The sequence below is a fragment of the Propithecus coquereli genome, unplaced genomic scaffold, assembly GCF_000956105.1.
Source record: "Propithecus coquereli isolate 6110/MARCELLA unplaced genomic scaffold, Pcoq_1.0 Scaffold71, whole genome shotgun sequence".
NCBI lineage: Eukaryota > Metazoa > Chordata > Mammalia > Primates > Indriidae > Propithecus > Propithecus coquereli.
The window spans coordinates 5083096-5101372 of record NW_012153174.1 but is presented as its reverse complement, the minus strand read 5'-3'; the positions used below and the strand labels follow the sequence as shown (position 1 = coordinate 5101372).

General features: G+C 44.6%; 1 protein-coding gene across 1 annotated transcript; it reads right to left on the bottom strand.

Annotated features, from left to right (window-relative positions):
- Window positions 1-912: 912 nt before the first annotated feature.
- LOC105824070 (epidermal retinol dehydrogenase 2) lies at window positions 913-12481 on the bottom strand. Its single transcript, XM_012661409.1, has 6 exons — window positions 12141-12481; window positions 9539-9670; window positions 6970-7069; window positions 4716-4860; window positions 3697-3822; window positions 913-1252 (listed from the first exon to the last, which is right to left on the bottom strand). Exons 1-6 carry the CDS (start codon window positions 12471-12473, stop codon window positions 1159-1161), a joined length of 930 nt encoding a protein of 309 aa, XP_012516863.1. The 5' UTR covers window positions 12474-12481; the 3' UTR covers window positions 913-1158.
- Window positions 12482-18277: the final 5796 nt, after the last annotated feature.

Genomic DNA, 18277 nt, shown 5'->3' with positions numbered 1-18277 from the left:
AACATTTGTACCCCTTTAATATTGTGAAATAAAAGTAAAAATCAACCTCTTAATTCTTTTGACTCTCACGGGGTCTCCCAAGGTAACTCTCATCCCCCCAAGAAGACAAGGGACAAAGGCCACCGTTTCTCTTGCAAGGCAGGTGCCCCCACCAGCTTGGGAAAGACTTCCAGGGATATGATAATTAACATATTTTCCTTAATCTTGCTTTTATAGTTAATCTCCAAAGCATGAAAGCACTTTGCCAGTTGATTAAACTGTAAGAATACAATAGATGCGAAGTGAGGGCAGCACTGATGAATACAAATGCATAAACTTGCCCATTCTGTGGAAAAATACCTCAATCTGCATCCCAACTTGAAATACTAAGTTAAACACTTCAAATTAATTGATTTGCTTGATTATGCTTTTGGATTAATAGGTAGCAGTAAGTCTAACTCAGCAGAATTTCATTTTCATAGTAAGAAACAACTGTTCTTTGCTCTCATCTGGGAAAAACAGTGATCCTATTTAGGTTGGGTCTGGGATCGCTGCCTATGTGGGTCGCTCTGGGAATGCCCAGAGAGGCGCCCACGGGCCTTGAGCCAGACTGGCACTTGGTCTGAGTACCCAGGGCACTCGGAAGGAAGCGTTTGTGTAGCTGCTTTGGAGAAAGGGACACAGGAGGTGGGCCTTGCCCACACTAGGTGCTATAGGTTCGAAAAGGCTGGTGCTGAGAGCAAGGCGGTGGGAAACCCGGCACGGTGTGTCCTCTGGAGAGGGCATCCCAGCTGGGCACCTGGGCATGCTCCTCACCCTCAGCCGGCACCCCAGAGCAGGCTCTCCCACACCACCTGCTCCTTTGCGCCACCGCGCCAGTGACCAAGCTCCGGGCAGCTCACGAGAGAGGCTTCTCTCTCTCACATCTGTTGCTAATGGAAATGACAACACTGGGTCTTCATTTTTGGGGAGAAAAAAACAAAAAACAAAACTCAATAAAAGGTTATAGCGACATTACTTTTAAAAGTATTGGTTGAAAATTCTAGTCCAGATAACAGAGTAAGAATGGTACTTGTGGACTCCAGATATATTCTACTGTTTGACAAAAATACTTTTCTTCATTGAAACAGCCATTGTGTAACGTCGGGTATCAGATGACATCGGCCTTAGAGTTGGTCTTTATTGTTTCTTCCTTTGGCCCGTGAAGCCATCCATTACATGAAAGATGCCCAGATAGTCGATTATGAGCAGTCCCATCTTGATGGGCAAGAAGCTAAAGAGAACACAAGAGTAAACTTTCTTGATTATCATTTGTGAGAGCATTTCTACCAGCTCGGCTGAAAAGCAGTGTTGCCTCTTGTAGATAAAGTCATTCCCTCACGCACATGCTATACTGTCTTAGTGCTACCCAATTCAGGGTCATGTGGCCCTTGTCCACGATATGGGAGGACACTTGCCCAGGGCCTGGATAGCTCTGCTGGTTTTACTTGAGTTATTCAATTCACTTCGCACTTCAGTTTCCAAAGTGTCCCTACACTGTATAATGCCAGAGAAGGAGCAGTGAAGTCTTGTGGAAGAGAGGCGGGCTTTGGAAGCCGGCTGGAATCCTGGCTCTGTCATTTGCAAGGCCAGCTCGGGCAACTGACTTAGCTTGCAGGCCTCGATTTCCCCAAGCGTAAAATGAAGTCATAGACCTTCTTTCTGGGACTACTGTGAGGATGAGATGCAACAGCTCCTTCCGCCTTTGGCAAGACTTAACTAAGATTTCATGCTTCTCCATCCTGAGCTGCCCCTCTGCAAGCCATATAAGCACAAGATCACCATCCCGACGGGGCGCTCTGACCCACCGACCTTGAAATTCAACACTGCAGAGCAAGGAGTGAGCAGGCACAGGAAAGGGGGGACTTGTTCTGAGGGTGGGGTAAGGAAAAGGACCCTGTGCTCACTGTCCCTGTTTTGCACCCCAGGATCTCCAGGTGGTTCATGCCCTTCCCAACTTCAGGGCACTGGTCAAGTGTTACCTTCTTGGTGAGACACCCCCCTCCCCCAAACACCATACTTAAAATTAAATCTCAGCTTGCAGCCCTCTACCCACCACTCCCTTTTTTTGCTTTATATTTCTTTGGAGCACTTACGATCTTATGTTTTACTTTACTTTTTTGTTTCCTCCCTGCCACCCACCCCCCAAGATGATAATTTCCACAAGGGCAGGGACTGTTGTCTGTCTTGTTTTTTGCTGTAACCCCAGATCCTAGGACGGTGGGCAATGCTATGACACACTCTCTAAATGTTTGTTGAATGAATGTTTGAAGGAGTGTTTGACTGATGTGATCCCCGTCAATGAGCCTCTTCACGTTTCCTTTAGCCTTCTCAGGGACTACCTTGCCCTCTCTCAAAATGTGGCCCAGAACTAATATGTCATAAAATAAATATAATCTCCACAGCTATTCAAAGTAGACAGATTAAGTGCCATGTTCTCACCGTTGGCATTACTCTACTACAATCTGCTATTAGGCAAGAAGTACTCACGGTGCTGTGAATCCACACCTGTCCACTAACGGTGCATTGCACTAATCTACAAGCTGTGACAACATTGTCTCTACATCCTAAATGAATAAACTGAGGCCCAAAGAATGAAGGGCATGCTCAGAGTTACAGACTCAGTGAGTAGTGGGATCATAAACCCAGATTTCAAATTGCTTGTTGAAAACCCTTTTCCCTGCCCCAAGGAGCCTCTGTCAGCCACACTGACCCCTTCTGCGCTAGATGAAGCCTGTTAAAGTGACAGGGTGCAAGAATGACTTTCGGTTCACTGTATAAAGTAGATATAATTAGCTAATGGGGAAAGAAATTTTTGTATGCAGGACGGGCAATGGCTGCTAGCCCGCCCTGTGGTGGACATGAGGTATAATATCTATGTTCAAATAACTGAAGAATTGTCATTGGCAAGAGGAAAGGAATTACACGCAGAGCTGGAGGGCAAAGCTAGAAGCAACAAGAGAAAGTTAAAACCAGACAGATTTCAACTCAACAGGAGGAGTGGTCCAATATGGAAGGTGCCTCCTTGCAGAGCAGCAACCGCTAGGGGGAAGTAGCATGAGATGACCCGTTCCAGGCTAGAGAACCAACGAGATCGTAGGCATCAGCAGCTCGGCACCACAGGGTCAAGCGTTCAGAAACCGCAGCTGCTGCTTGGCACTGAGACCCAATGAGGGGCAGGGGAGGTGGGCGACAATACTTGCCTGTGCTTTTAAGAGCTGTTTTTCCTTTAAGTTTTTCCCCCTCATGTTCTTTAACCGTCCCACAGCTCAAATGTATCATCTCTTTCCATCTGTGCCCACACCACACACTTCTGAAGCATTTCAGGCCTTGACCTGGGCCCGGTACTTGAGGAAGCGCTGACGCGGGATCTATCCCAACGTGATTATTGATGAGCACAGGAAATCTCTCCTAAGGAGGCGTTTTGATCTTTCCATATCATTCAGTAAATGCACTTCTTTTTGACTCCAATACTATACTAGGGGGGCAGGAAGGGTCCAGCTCCATTTTCTTGACTCATGGGGATTGTGTCAGCAATGCACACAATAGGGCTTAGGAGATTTTCCTTTTTAAAATTCATTAATTTAACAGTTATTTTTAAAGTGGCTTCTCCCGCTGGGATGTGGAATAAACTGTTGATTGGCGCATCAAGGAAATGATAGAAGCTGATATTGTTACCTTCTTAAGAACACCATGAAGTACAGAAACCGGGGCATGTACAAGTACAGTTTTTCTTGCAGAACAGCGTCTACGATTTTTCCGACTGCGTATTCTGGGTCAAGAATTGGCAACAGAGAAGGACAGCTAGGGTGTTAGAAACACAGAAACAAAACCAAAATTAATTAATAAAAATAATTTTTAAAATTTGGGAATACGGTTGTTAAGACATTATCGCTTATTTCTTTCCCTTCCGGATTTCATCTGTTTTTATATTTACTCCCTTATTATCAATGCAGAGAGTAATAATATAACTAGAATTTGAAATGGAAAATGATTCTAATCAATACATGGATGTTACAATACACATACATGTGAAACCACGTTAAACAGACGTTCTAAATGTTTGTAAAGCGAGCTGTTGGCGACACTGCCTGCCATCTCCCTGAGATGCAGAATTCGGCATTTGTGCCTGCTACAGACTGTTTGCCTCCCCTGCCAAAATTCACATGTTGAAGCCCAAATTCCCAATACGTTGGTATTTAGAGATGTGGCCTTTGGGAGGCAACTACGTCACGAGGGTGGAGCCCTCACGAATGGGATTAGTGCCCTTATGAGAAGAGCCTGTGGGCGCTTTGATCTTGGGCTTCCAGCCTCCAGAACTGTGAGAAGTTTCTGTATGGTATTCTGTTACAGCAGCCCCTTTGATATGACTAAGACAGTGCTCCTTCAATGATTTCCAGTCCTCCTGGAATCAGAGAAGGTAGAAGGGGACTGGGTGGCAGGAGAGGGACGTGGCCAGGAGGATTCAGGAGATGGAGAGCAGACCTGGGGCCTGGTGGTACCAGGCGGACACTGCCCTGATAAACCACCCTCAATCAACTTACATACAAAGAAAGAATTCTGAAGCTATTTATAAATCACGCTGACCCTAGAAAACTATCTTTCAGATAACTTTAGAAAACAGATAAAACAAAGTCAAATAGACAGCCAATCATTTTTCAGAATGTATTTTCTTTGCGATCAAAGGACCTACTTACGCAGTAGTACAACCTTCAAACATTCCAGTTTTTATAAAAAATGGGCACACAATTGTGGTTTTGATCCCCTTTCGTTTTTGAGAAAATGTTTCTATAAATACAGATTCAGCAAATCCAAGGGCTGCAAATTTACTTGCACAATAATCTGAAAAAGACAAACACCGATAATGTATATTCTCAAGTTTTAAAATGGCATTCCATTAAGGTTCACTCATAACACTAACAGCAACAGAGAATGTGACAACCATGTGAGTTCTCCCTTTGTACAATCTTGGTCTACTCCCACAGGAAGGCGTGAGCAGTGAGTGTGAAGGGATACGGCCAACCGCCGTTCATCTGGTAAGGACCAGGTGGCCCCCAGGATAAGAAGGGCTGCAGAGATGCTCCTACAGGCCACACTGCTAGACTTCACTTACTAAGTCAATGAATTGGCAGCCCCAGCGCTAGCTGTTATTAACACATGGGGCACAAGATGTGTGTGTAGCCCCTGTCTCAAAAGACATACAAGAGAGGAAATAAAACACTAAGCAATGTAGGAATCTAGGCAAGAGAGGTTAGCATGGGTCACGATTCTTGATTAAGTTTTCTTCCAGCTGTAACTTTCTTCCACTTCCAGAAAACAAACAAAGGACTTGGTAGCTTCAACCTCCGCCTCTTAAATACCTTGAAAATGCAGGGAAGGGGGAACTGTAAAGTGGCATTTATGTTCGCTTTGAGCTGTATTTAATCACACTTGTTTCAAAAACACACCTGAGTGTAGAATTCACTGAGTGAAAAGGAGAAGGAATGGCGTTTAGGTGGATTAGTGCCTTCCTTGGCCTCACACGGTCAGAAGAGGCGTGCTCACTTGTTATGCTGTGGTGCAGTTATTAATACTACAACTGGCAAGATCCAGGTTACACGTGCCAGGCAGGGGGCTGTCCAGCCCCAGTGCTGCCCAGACGGTGGGGCAGAGGCTAGAGGCAGGGAAGGGGAGAGGAGGAACCAGAACAGCTTCCAGGATCACTGAAGTCACCTGGTAGAAATGCAGGTCCCTGAGCCCCTCCGCCCCTGAGAGCCTGATGAACAGATGTGGCCCAAGACCCAGGGAATCTGCATTGTAAACTAGCGCCCCGGTGCCTCTGATGCATGGGAGCCAAGGCCCAGACTGGTGGGAAAACAAAAGGCTTACGCTTGTTTCTAAGGTAAGCCGGGGGCGGGAGACTCTTGTATCTGAAGATAGAAATGTTGAGTCTGAAAAAGGATTGATGGTAGCTGTAGAGATGCTTGTATGATTTCAAAGTTCTATGAATTGTCAGACATATAAGAGAGGGGCAATAATAACACCTGATAAATTCTAAGACAGAGAGAGGAAGGGAAGTCCAGGATCCAAGGGGGATAGACTGGTGATATTTTGGGTAACTGGTGGCTGTGAAAAACCTATTCATGTAACAGACATACTGAGCTAAGACTAGTTTTGTGAATCTCGAACTAAGCCACTTAGCTCAAAAGCATTAGGAAGCGTCCAGTTGGCAAACTGTCCCATTTGCTAACCATCTGCTATCTGAGTGTTGCTGCTACAGTGTGTTGAATGAGTTGCTGCAATCTGTGTAAGCCAGGATGCAGGACATTTGTTCTAGGGGAAGCCCTGGTAGGTAAGGTCAAGGTTTCTGCTCCTCCTAGAGGCAGCTGCCAGGCTGGGTCTCCTTGGCTGAGGATCTTGGTGGATTTCCTTGCCCCTCACCACCGCCATTAAGTCAGCTGGCTGTTTGCAAGGGAGATGAAAATGACCACCACTTTCTGCAAGTCTTCAACCATTGGAAAAGTGAGGAGGTTAATTTTAGGTTTCTTGCGGTAAAGATACTTTCTCCAAACTCACAACAGAGACCTTTTCATGGAAACTTCAGGAGAAGGCAGGGTGGTTCTCCCTAATATCCTGGTAGCAGTGCCAGGTGAAGCTTGGGGGACAGTTCTTGTGTTGATCTCTTATGCAAGAAAATATATTAGTGAGGCCTCTCTTTTTCTCTTTTAAACTCAGGGCATTACATAAGACCTAAGGATTCCAAAGGACATCACCCAACTTCAGGTAAGTGTATCTGATGGGCAGTTTTGCTGCACAATGTAATTCTCAATATAGTCTTATCTTATTGACTATACTTCTTAGCTTATTATCCTTTATTATTACTGTATCAAGTCAATGCTTATTGTTAAGAGCTATTATGTAAGTTAAGGTTATAAGGAATTTTGCAATTGTAATGTACTACCTTTCTCTTACCTGCCAGCCCATTTACTCCAATTAATCCAGCTGAACTTGAAATGCAAACTAAATGTCCATGGTCATTAGCAATCATAGCAGGGAGAAAGGCTTTATAAGTCTAAGAAGAGCAAAGGAAAACTTTTAATATTTAATACCACACTGTATACTTTTCTTAGATGTTTGTAGGATAACTGTGATTAAAAAATCTTTTTCTCAGCTCATAAAAATACCTGAAGGCACCGGGATATAAACACTTAAAACATCTGGAAAGTAACCATTTTAACCTGCTAAATAAGTATTTCCCTATGGCAATTCTAATATTATCAAAAATAATTCATTCAGACTTATATTTTCACTCACATTTGACTTTTAACAACACAATATTAAGAATTAAAGTAGTACAAGACAATATTAATTAAGGCAGCCACAATCCAAAAACTGATACGAGTACTCAAAGATATGATTGTTTAGATTTATAATGCCTTTTTTCCCCTTGGCTTAATTTTGAATTCCAAATTTCCTTGAACACTGTTCATAGGACAATCTGTTGTTGGCTTCAATTTAACGAGAGCACTTTGCTTTAAACTCATCTCTACTTTTTTGGATTTTTTTTTTTTTTTTTTTTGAGATAGGTTCTTGTTGGTAGCCCACACTAAAGTGCAGAGGCATCATCATAGCTCACAGCAACCTCAAACTCCTAGGCTCAAGCGATTCTGCTGCCTCAGCCTCCCTGGTAGCAGGGACTATAGGCATGAAAACCATGCCCAGCTAATTTTTCTATTTTTCATAGAGATGGGGTTTTGCTCTTGCTTGCTCAGGCTGGTCTCGAACTTCTGGCCTCAAGCAATCCTCCTGCCGTGGCTTCCCAAAATGCTAGGATTACAGGTGTGAGCCACTGTGCCTGGTCGAATAACAGTTTCTTATTTTTATTCTATTTCATAAAACGGAGTATCTGTTTTAAATAAGGTATGTCTGAGTACCGTAGAACACCTTTACCTCTGAGTGGGACCTGGAGAAACACGGTAAAAGAGAGAAATAAGCTTTTGGAGTAAATGTCTCCAGCAACAAAGTTGTAATTAATCACATCTGAAGACAACCAGGAGGCAAGAAAAGGGATCTCCTACAAAGGCCAAACATCCTGTGCTTGCCTGCACTGCAGTAAGTCTCAGAGAGACATTAACAGGTGGAGAGAGAGAAGGAAAATCAAAACAAGCACAGCAAAGGAAACAGTGCAGCATAATAAAAAGCACCCTGTGTCCAGGGTCTGCCAGCTCTTGGACCTTCTAGCAATTAAGTCACTACCTCGGTGCCTGGCAATGTGCAGGTGCTCAAAGAATGTATGTGAACTTGGCCAGATGCAGTGAACAGAGTGAGAGGATATGAGGGGGTGGTAGGGACCTGGGAAACACCAGCATTTAAGGAACAGCTGGAGGCAGAGAGACAGAAAGGGAGGCAGAGGAGACCATGAAGGCAACTGGGGGAAAACAGGGAGGTAGGAAAAGAACACACAGCCAGGGAGTGGAAACTTCCATGGGGATTATGGTCTTCTTCCTTCTAACTATTTATTGAGTATGAACACAAAAGAGGGGGACATTTGGGACAAGGGAAATCATTTACAGTGGTTCCTTTAGGAACATGGTGGCCATTAAGTTCTCAATCTCTGTTTTTCTCCTGAGTACCATACAAAACACTAAGAATACCACCAGCACCATTACATTTTCGGTGGAAGTGGGGGACAGAAAATCTATAAGCTCCAAATTACACTTGAAGGCTGCTGAAGAAGAGCTGGGTGGGAAAGTGTAGGGAGAATGCAGGGAGGTGCTCACAAGTCTCCAGCAAATACTCCCAGAAGGAGAGAGCCTTGTCCAGCGAATGCAAAGTGTGAGCAGAGCTGGAACCAAAAGGGTCAAAAGCTAGGAGAGGCAGCAAGATGTACATGCATGGCAGGGGAGGCCTGAGATGGCTGGTCTCAGCAAAACCCAGGAAAATGCAACTTCTGGAATTGGGTGCATCACTTTGCAAGTCAGGGTTGTGCCCTTGGCACTGGTGGCATGTGGTCACTGGGGTTGCTGGTAGAACCTCTCCTTTCTCGGGTTGGGTACTGATTACGGTGACCATAGGTCTTGGTTTGCCCAGAACAGATCTGATTAACGCTTGTTAATTAATGATGCTCCCTTTCAAAATGTCCCAGCTTAGGCAAATTATACAGTTACCCTGGTCATGTTTAAGTGCAGTCATTCACCATATAGCCTGGAGCAAATCTTTTAAATTCTGACTCCTTACTCACTGAGCTGTTTTAAGGAATATATGTGAGCTGCCTGGGAAAACCCCAACATTTGATAGCAATTAATAAATGGTAGTATGACCATGACAACAGTTCTGTCTTTGTAGGATTCGCTGAGCAGAGGTTATGAGGGCTGTCAATTAAGTGGGACCAGGAGAGGACAACTGGCTAGACCAGGACAAGTCCAAAATTGAGAACTCTGTGCTTTATTTAGAGGCTAATAAATTTGTAGAAGAGCTGGAGGAAAGTACTTCTAAATGCCAGAATAACTTTACGTTTATTATGAGAAGAAACAATAATTACCCATAAATGTGCTTTGAAATTCACATCAAATGACTTTTCCATAAGCTCATCTGGGCAGTCGAGGAACTTTTTGCCTGTTACAATTCCAGCATTGTTGATTAGGATGGAAACATCGCCAACTTCTTTCTTAACCTGAATTGAATAACAAGAACACCACCACCAATGGAGTAATTCCTTATATGATCTAGGTTTTATTTTTCCCACAGTTTTATATATTTTTTATCTTTGTTAACTCAGACTGAATTTATGCACCCTAAAAACAAAATTTATTTCCTTTGCCGAGCTACAGTGCACTAGAGATCCAATTCTTATGCTTTTCTTCTCATTGCTTCCTCTCTTATTAAGATGGCTCCACTGTTGAAATGCTATTTTCCTTCTACGATTGGAAATGTTCCTAGACTCAGTGATTACTGACTTTGTCCTATGCTCTGTGTAAGTGGCATATCATTTTAATCAATGCGAAGGGACATAGCAATGGCTTCATTACGGCCAAATGTCATACAGATCTAGACCTAGCAGACATGGAGATGCAGGTGGAGCAGGCAACAAACAGAGCAAGAAAGAAAATACAGTCATGTATCTTCTAATGATGGGGATACCTTTTGAGAAACGTATCATTAGGTGATCTCATTGTCACGTGAACATCACAGAATGCACTTATACAAACCAAGATGGCATAGTCTATTACACACACTGGCTACGTGGTATGGCCGTCCTATATAAACCTGTACAGTGCCATTACTCTACTAAATACTGTAGGCAATTGTAACAGATTGGTAAGTATTTGTGTATCTAAATATATCTAACATAGAAAAGGTACAGTAAAGATACTGTAATAATCTTATGGGACCACCACAGTATACGTGGTCTGTCTGTTGATCAAAATGCCATTATGCAGTGCATGACTGTATGTATTTTAAACACGTAGTGCAGATTAGAATCTGCCTGTTTTCATTAACTGGCTGGTTTTCTTCACTCTGAGGATAAACTTTTTTTGAACTTGGGGCTTAGCTATGATGGAAGGACACAAGCTTTCAAAGTTACGGGCACCTGGCGGAGAGGAAACACTGTCATACCACTCTGAAAATTTTCTCCTTTATTACTTGTCTAACGGATACTTCTTAAAAATTCTCTGGTTCTTTCCTTCTATTCAGAATAAAAAGTGGAAATGGGTGGTTTATAAGCATGGAGAATTATTTGCTTCCCCTGAATTTAGAAGAGCACATAAATAATTCTCTCAAAGACCCCAAAGAGATAAAAGTTCAAAAATAAGTTAGTAATATGACATGTTTGACCATTTCTGAAGCCAAGCACCTGGCTCAGAAGTAAATCTCAGGTCCAGGGAAGAGGGAAGCAATTATTTACAGAGCTTCCTACAAGTTTGCCCTATACGTGATGATCTGTAGTATTTGAATATGAACCAGTTATTGCTTAAGACCGGCCAGACAAGTTGTTCATAGTCAGTGTAAGTCACCATGCCACGTGATTGGTGTTCAACATATAAACAGCTGACTGTGCAAGGCAGGCGGTAGCAAAGACTGCAGGTCGGCTGCACTTGGAAGGGTGGTCCCAGGGAAAGACTGTGTGAGCTTGTCAGGTCTGGATCTCCAGGCTGTACTGAGCAGTCTGTGATTCAGAGTCAAAAACTCACCAGCCAGTGACCTACAACCTTAGTGGGGGGATACCAGTTGAACCTGGAAACTGTGGAAGAACTTTACAACCTAGTCCGGCTGCTCATGGCAGGCTCGTCTGATTCTTCCTTCTCACTAAACTCTGGGAACCACAGACAAAGTGTCAGGAGAGTGATGTGTAAAGTATGCAGGCCAAGGTGAGGGCACAGAAATCCTTATGAGAGACATGTATGTGCCTCTACAAACTAAGAAAATCCTTGCAGTGGGCATACTGAAGCTTTGCTTTCCTGGAGCGTTCTTTATATGAGCATCTGTACAATCACCAAAGAAGCCAATGTGGTTAAGAGTCTATAGGATGAATGAAAGATTCTGATTTTCTTATGACCACTTATGAGAAATACACACTCAAATGTGAGGCATTGTGGTGAGCTGGATATAGCCTAGATTTAAAATCAGCCTAAATACGAATTCAAATCCTGGCTCAGTCATGCCCTAGCTCTGTGACACTGGGCAGGTTATTTAATATCTCTGTATCTCGATTTCTTTTATCCTCAAAGAAGGCTGCCTCCACCTACCCTAGACTTATGCTGTAATAGGGGCCAGTACAGTCAGTGTAGTTAGTGGTTAGGAGAAGGTACTCAGGCGTCAACAGACTCAAGTGCCAGCTGTAGCTTTGCTCCTTACTGGCTGTGTTTCTTAAGTAAGCTACGTGCCTGCCCTAAGCCTCGGTTTGCTTATTTGTGAAATGGTAATAATAATGGGCTTTACTTTATAGGGTTTTAATACATGTGGGATACTTAGCACTGTGTCTTGAGTATAGTAAGACCTCAAAAATCCTAATTCCTACTCCCCCACAATATTTTTTAAATTAAAGGGACATTGTAGGTAGGCTAATAGGCACTGAGAAAGGCAGTGAACAAAGAAATTAATTGACGTATGTCAAAGTATAACAGTAAGCACCCACGAGTTACCTGATCGGCCACTCTATATACTTCTTCCCTTTGACCGCAGTCACAGGTATAGGCGTGCACTCTTGTGGCTCCAGCTTCCCGAGCCATCTTGCTGGTCTCCTCGTTCCCTTCCTTATTGACATCCCAGAGGACAAGCACAGATCCCAGGCGGGCAAACCGCAAGGCTAAGAGCCTCCCGAGGCCACTCCCCGCGCCTGTGATCAGCACTACTTCACCAGCAACACTCTTCCGTGGCTTTGGGAGTAGAGTAAAAACCACAGCTTCCAGCACAGTAAGCAGCAACTTTGTTAAGAAAACGAGCAATTTCTTTGCTGACCGCCAGCCGGAAGACATGTTCTGGCTGACACCTATAAAGAAAGACAGACTCGTGTGAAGACATCGTGGTGCATTTCCGCTGAGTTTTCTTAGTCTTTGGAGCTCTTACTTTATGAAATAGTGAAAGTAGCTGAGACGTGTGCTTTGAACTGCTCTCCTGGTAGCAGACTCTGAACTCGGAAAGAGGGAGGAACCCACAGGGACTGTATCTTTGCCCAACTTTCTTGCCTCGCCCGAAGCTTGGCACATACCTGCATGCCTGCATGTGCTGCATACAACAGAAATGTTTGTTCATCAGGAACTGTAACCACCTCGCCCAAATTCAACCCAAAAGATAAGTTCACTATTTCCTCACAGTTAGCCTTTCTCCATAATAGTCACGAGTCCTGCTGGCTGACTTTATGTTCAAAGTCTTGACCATATCATGTTTATGACCTAACTGCTACATCTCCGGCTTCATTTTTCTTTCCTTTTGGGTTTGTGCTTTCACATTCGCACCGTTGTTCTTTAATTTTTTGCATTACTATTTAAAATCTGAGATTGGAGAGGGAAATATAAAATCCTATTTGTATGAAGTAATTGGAGTGAAGTGACTAGATATTCTAAACCTTTCCGGTCCGATTGGCCGTCAGCTCCAGAAATCCCTTCCCCGGGCTCTGAAGACCCCGCCACCTGCTCGACGTCGCTCACTACTCTGCCGTGTGATGGCAGGTGTTGCTGCTAGCACAAGCATTAGTGATCCCCGGCTATTCCAATGAAATATGGTTAGAGCAAGTAAACTTACAAGCAAAAGTGAATGTATGGTTCCATATTATTGTAAAGACTCTCAGAAAATTACGGGGTGTGTTAAATTTCACGCGGCCGAGGGCTTCTTTGGTGTCTCCGTCCCACGGCCCACCGAGTCCGAAAGCCGAGCTAGCTCGCGCGCAGCGTGAACAGGCGCCCGCTGCTTCCCAGGCCCGGGCGCTGCAGCAAGTCTGCCCAGGTAAAGGCACGGGCCGCAGTGGGTAGGGAGGGGCGGGTGGGCAGACAGGCTGACACCCACAGCTTGGGAGGAACGGGGTGAATTGGGGGCGGTGGGGTCGGCGCAGTGGGCGCGCTGAGCCGCAGAGCAGGGACCAGGAGCCGAATGGACAGAAGAAGAGGCGCCGGGAGGCATCCCGCCCTCCGCCCCGGGCGGAGAGAAGGGCTGGCAGCTCACCCCTCGTGGGGTAGGGGTCTGCCGACGCCACGGGAGCCTGGGCCTCGGGGACGCGGCGGCCGTGTGCTCCCGGGAGGCGTGCTGCTCTCTCGGGCTCGCCGGCCGGCGCCCCTAGCGAGCGTCCCCGCGTTAAACCAGCCCGCGGGGCGTCCTCGCCCGACCCTGGCTGGGGCGCGGGGCGCAGGCGCGACCTCCTCCCGGAGCCGCCCTCGGGGCCCGCGACCTCGGCAACTCACCTCGGAAACAATGTGACTGCCCGCGAGAAGCTGGCCTCGTCCGCCCCGGGCACTCGCGTCCCTGGCTCGCAGCTAGTTGAGGTTCAGGTATTTATTCCGGGCGCGGCTGGAGCCCGAGTCCGGGGGCGGGACAGCCGCGGCCGCCCCTGCACCGGGGGTGGGCCCGCGCTCTTTTCTTCCTGTCCCCGGCAGGAAGATTAAAGAAGCCCAAAATGCCATGGTGGAGATTGGACGTGCGCGCCAGGATTTCTCACAGGTTTAAAATTTCCAGTGCCCAGGCTGCACCGTGGATTATTAAATCAGAATTTCTGGGTTGGGAGGGTCCCATTATCAGCATTAAAACGTTCCCCAGGTGTTTGCAAGGCAGAGCCCCGAGGTTGGGAACCCTAGTGTCAGAGAACGAGAGCAACAGTTGCAGGGGTCCAGGAGGGAAGGGCCCGGGTCGTGCCTCCAGAGCCTGCATTGCAGAGTACAGGTGAGGCGTGCTCCAGCTGCATCCGATTCCTCCACTTGGGATCCAAAATCAACAGCTTCTCTGTCCGGGAAGGTAAGGAATGTGGGCGTGGGCTTGGGAGCCGCGGAGAGGCGGGCCGGGTGCCGGTCGGGAGTGGGTGCGGCTGGGTGCGGCGCTGGCAGGCGCCCTGGGGGAAGAGGGCGTGGGAGAGAAGTTTGTTTAGAAAGATGAAGTTGAGAAATAAAGAGCTTAAAAGTCAACAGGGCGCTCTTCCCCGACCAGTATGTGTGAAACATCCTCTCTGTGTACAAAGATCCAGAAGACACAGCAACGATATATCTGTCAAGAAAAAAAAAATTTATTCATGAATAAAATTAGTGAAAGATCTAATATCAACATGTCACCACTGAGATGCTTAATGGAGGGTGGAGTCTGATGGGTGGAATGAGGAGCCAAAATGACAATAAATTGTGGGTTGTTGAAAGAAAAACGGGGAATCGAGACAGGATTGGGTGCGGAATTCATCCCAGAGCCGGGTAGGACAGGAACAAGTGTCGAGGCTCCGGGAAAGCAGCCTGAGCCAGCCTACATCTGGGACAGATCTGGGGGCACAGGAATTGCACATTTGTTCCTTATTTGGGTGAGAGAAGAAACACGCAGGTCACGTAAGTCTGGAAAAGTAGGTGCAGGGGAGAGCGTTGACTGTCTTTTCAGTGCCTAAGAGGTGTCTTGTGTTTTGTAGGCAGCGGCGGAGAGCTGTGCGAGGCCCGCGGAAATGGGCGTGGGGGCCCGTGTGTGCGCGTTGGTTTCAGGTCAGCCGTCATCACCTAGGGGCACCGCTGCGTAGGGCTCCGGGGAGTCGCAGAGCGTCTAAGGGGGAGGGCAGACACACTCAGGAACTGTACTGTGCGGACGGGAGACATGCACCCCAGGTGCTTCCCGAGTCAGAAGAGGGGCACCCAACCAGCCTCCATAAGGAGAAAGCATGGGCCCAGGTGTGGGGGTGAGCAGCACCTGGAGGTGAGAGTGGACTGAGGCACAGAAGAGTTGGGTGATGGGCCTCAGGTCTTGCAGCCTGCCTGCAAGGGTTCAGACGGGTGGACATTGGAAAACACCAGCCTTCCATCATCTTCATGGCTTCTCTGAGCAATCCTGGGCTGTCACTCTTCTTTTTGGTCAGAAGTCCTGGGTGGACCTCAAGAAAGAAATCTCCAGAGTTTTTAGAAATCTCATCAATAACCAAATGTGAGAGTAAGTCTTAGGGACTGCTCTGATGACACAGCGGAAGGAGCCAGAGGCCCCGAGTCAATGCTGGGGGGAACTCAGAGAAGTGACCATAGTCCTGAGCGCCCAGAAAGGATTTCTAAAGGGTCCTTTTCAGCAAAAGATAAGAATGGACAATCTCTGATAGAAGATGCGCAATGAGTCAATAAACATATGAAAAGGTGATCTAAGCTTATTCGAGATTTCTTTGACCTTTGAGCCAAAGAAATGCATTAAAACATTTTTTGCCTGCCAATGGACTGGTATTTTTTTTAAAAAAGAGAATGCCTTCATGTGGGGATAGTGTAAATTATACATTTCTGGAAAACAAATATGTATCAGGAGCTAGAAAGTATATATCCTCTGACCTAATTCCAACTTTATCTTTACCAAATAATCAGGCATTATCTGTGGCCTTCAGGAGGGAAACTGGTCACTAGGAGTCACAGGTGGGAAAGAGACTTTTGACTCCATTGAATCATGTGAATATGTTACCTTTTCAGGAAATAAGTATATTAATAATAATAAATGGATCCATTAATTTCTAAGAAGTATGTGCAGATGGAGTACTCTATAAACATTTTTATAAAATCATGTTTTTCAAGGATATGGAAAATGTTCTTCACATAATGAATTTTAAAAACATAGTACAAGACTAAATATATGCTGTGATCCTATTACTGTTTTCTATGAAAATTTTATTTACATGCATTAAAAACACTGGAAGTGAATTCACCAACATCTTAACATTTTTTATTATTGAGTAGTCGAATTGTGGTTGATTTTAATTTTTTCTTTGTGCTTCTTTTATATCTTCCAAGTTTTCCATTATGTACATATTTGTATTTTATAGTAAAAATATTTCTGAGGACATATATACACAAATGCTTCCATTCCAGATGGCAGACTGAGCATATGCATTTATAGCCAATTTTCTTCCAAAATTCCATTGACATGAAAAAGAAGATATAAAAATGCAAATAAAAACACGAGAGTGCTAGAAATAAGAAAGAGGCTACCAGTGAGGGCTGACTAGAGGTTAGTAAGCAGATGGATCCTATTTCCAGAAACCAGAACAAAAGATACCTTAAGCTAAAATACACTTGGGGAAGGCACTACAGCCATGAGTCATTCTTCCCAACGGAAACCCGGAGCAACTCCAATTCAGTAAACAAACACAAAGAGTGGAACTGGGACACAGGACATCCAGATGGAATAAGAGTGTTATTATAAAAAACAAAACTTTGAAAGTATTGAAATAAAATATAGAAACATTATTTTGTAATTTGGAGCCAGGCAAGGAAAAAAAAAACCCAGAAAGCATAAATTATTGATTTGACTACATAGAAAATGTAAGTGTCTCTACAGTAAGAAAATATCATAAGCAAAGTAAAATCACAAGCACTGGACTAGGAGAAAATATTTTAATATAAAGAATTGACTATTGGTAATTAGCCATGATATATAGCACTTCTGAAAAATTTGAATAAGACAGTAGGAAAAATGATTAAAAAAACACACAGGCAATTCACAGAAAAATCAGTACAAATAACTAAAAACACCTGAGAAGATGCTAAATTTCTCTGGCATTCAGGGAAAGGCAAGTTGAGAAGGAATATCCTTTTTTTCATCCAAATGTCCACATATTACAAAAGTTAGATAAGAATCCAGGATTGGGAAGGGTGTGAAGGTCAGGCATTCTCACACTTTGTAGGGATACCCTGCAAAGCTGGTGTGTTCTTTATGGACAGCAGTCAGGCAGCAGCTGTCATGCCTTTGACTGGTGTTTCAGGTCTAGGAATCCCTTCTATAGGATATTGACATTTGTGCAGAAAGCATTTTCATTGACTTGTTTGTAATAGTAAAAAATTAGAAGCTACTTAAATGTACATCTATTCCATGTATCATGATATAGTCTTATGATAGAATTCTGTGAAGCTGACAAAGAGAATGAAGTTAGAAATATACTTAACCATCAGGGAGAGATCTCTAGGGTATGGTAAGTGAGGGGAAAATAAAGGATGGGACTATTCCATTGAAGTTAAATTTACGATTACTGTACATTGTGCGTGTGTGTGCACACGCATTTATGTAACACATGGAAACGCATAGAAGATCTGGAAGGATATACACCAAACTGTTTGTTCACAGTGGTTACCCCTGGGGTGAGTGGCCTCCCATGTTCTGATATGTTTCTGTATTGTTTGATCTTTCACAAATGGCATGCATTCTTTTGTGATGTTAAAAACAACAAACATTAAAATATGCATACTTTCTGTCTTAAAAAGACTCATTTTAAGTACGTATTGTCTTTGTGAATTACTCTGTAAAATGGTGGAATAAATCCAGTCACCAGATGATACATTCAAAATATATTTGTTTTACCAAAATGTATTATTTTGGCAGAAGGAAATTATGAAATCCTCAGAGAAGAACATGATTAGCGTAAAGGTAGATTTGTTTGTTCCATGACAAGGGGAAAGCAGTGTTAGCAGGAACAGAAGTAGGAAACAAACACGTGAAAGAATAGGGCAAACAGGCCGGGTGCGGTGGCTCACGCCTGTAATCCTAGCATTCTGGGAGGCCAAGGCGGGCAAATTGTTTCAGCTCAGGAGTTCGAGACCAGCCTGAGCAAGAGCGAGACCCCGTCTCTACTAAAAAAAATAGA

Excerpts from the sequence above, each read along its gene's own strand:
- LOC105824070 (XM_012661409.1), bottom strand. The coding sequence starts at position 12,473 with ATGTCTTCCGGCTGGCGGTCAGCAAAGAAATTGCTCGTTTTCTTAACA. Across the intron at positions 7,070-9,538 it reads ATTTCAAAGCACATTTATGG|ACTTATAAAGCCTTTCTCCC; the intron begins GTAATTATTGTT and ends TGCTCTTCTTAG. Across the intron at positions 4,861-6,969 it reads TGGAGTAAATGGGCTGGCAG|ATTATTGTGCAAGTAAATTT; the intron begins GTAAGAGAAAGG and ends TGTCTTTTTCAG.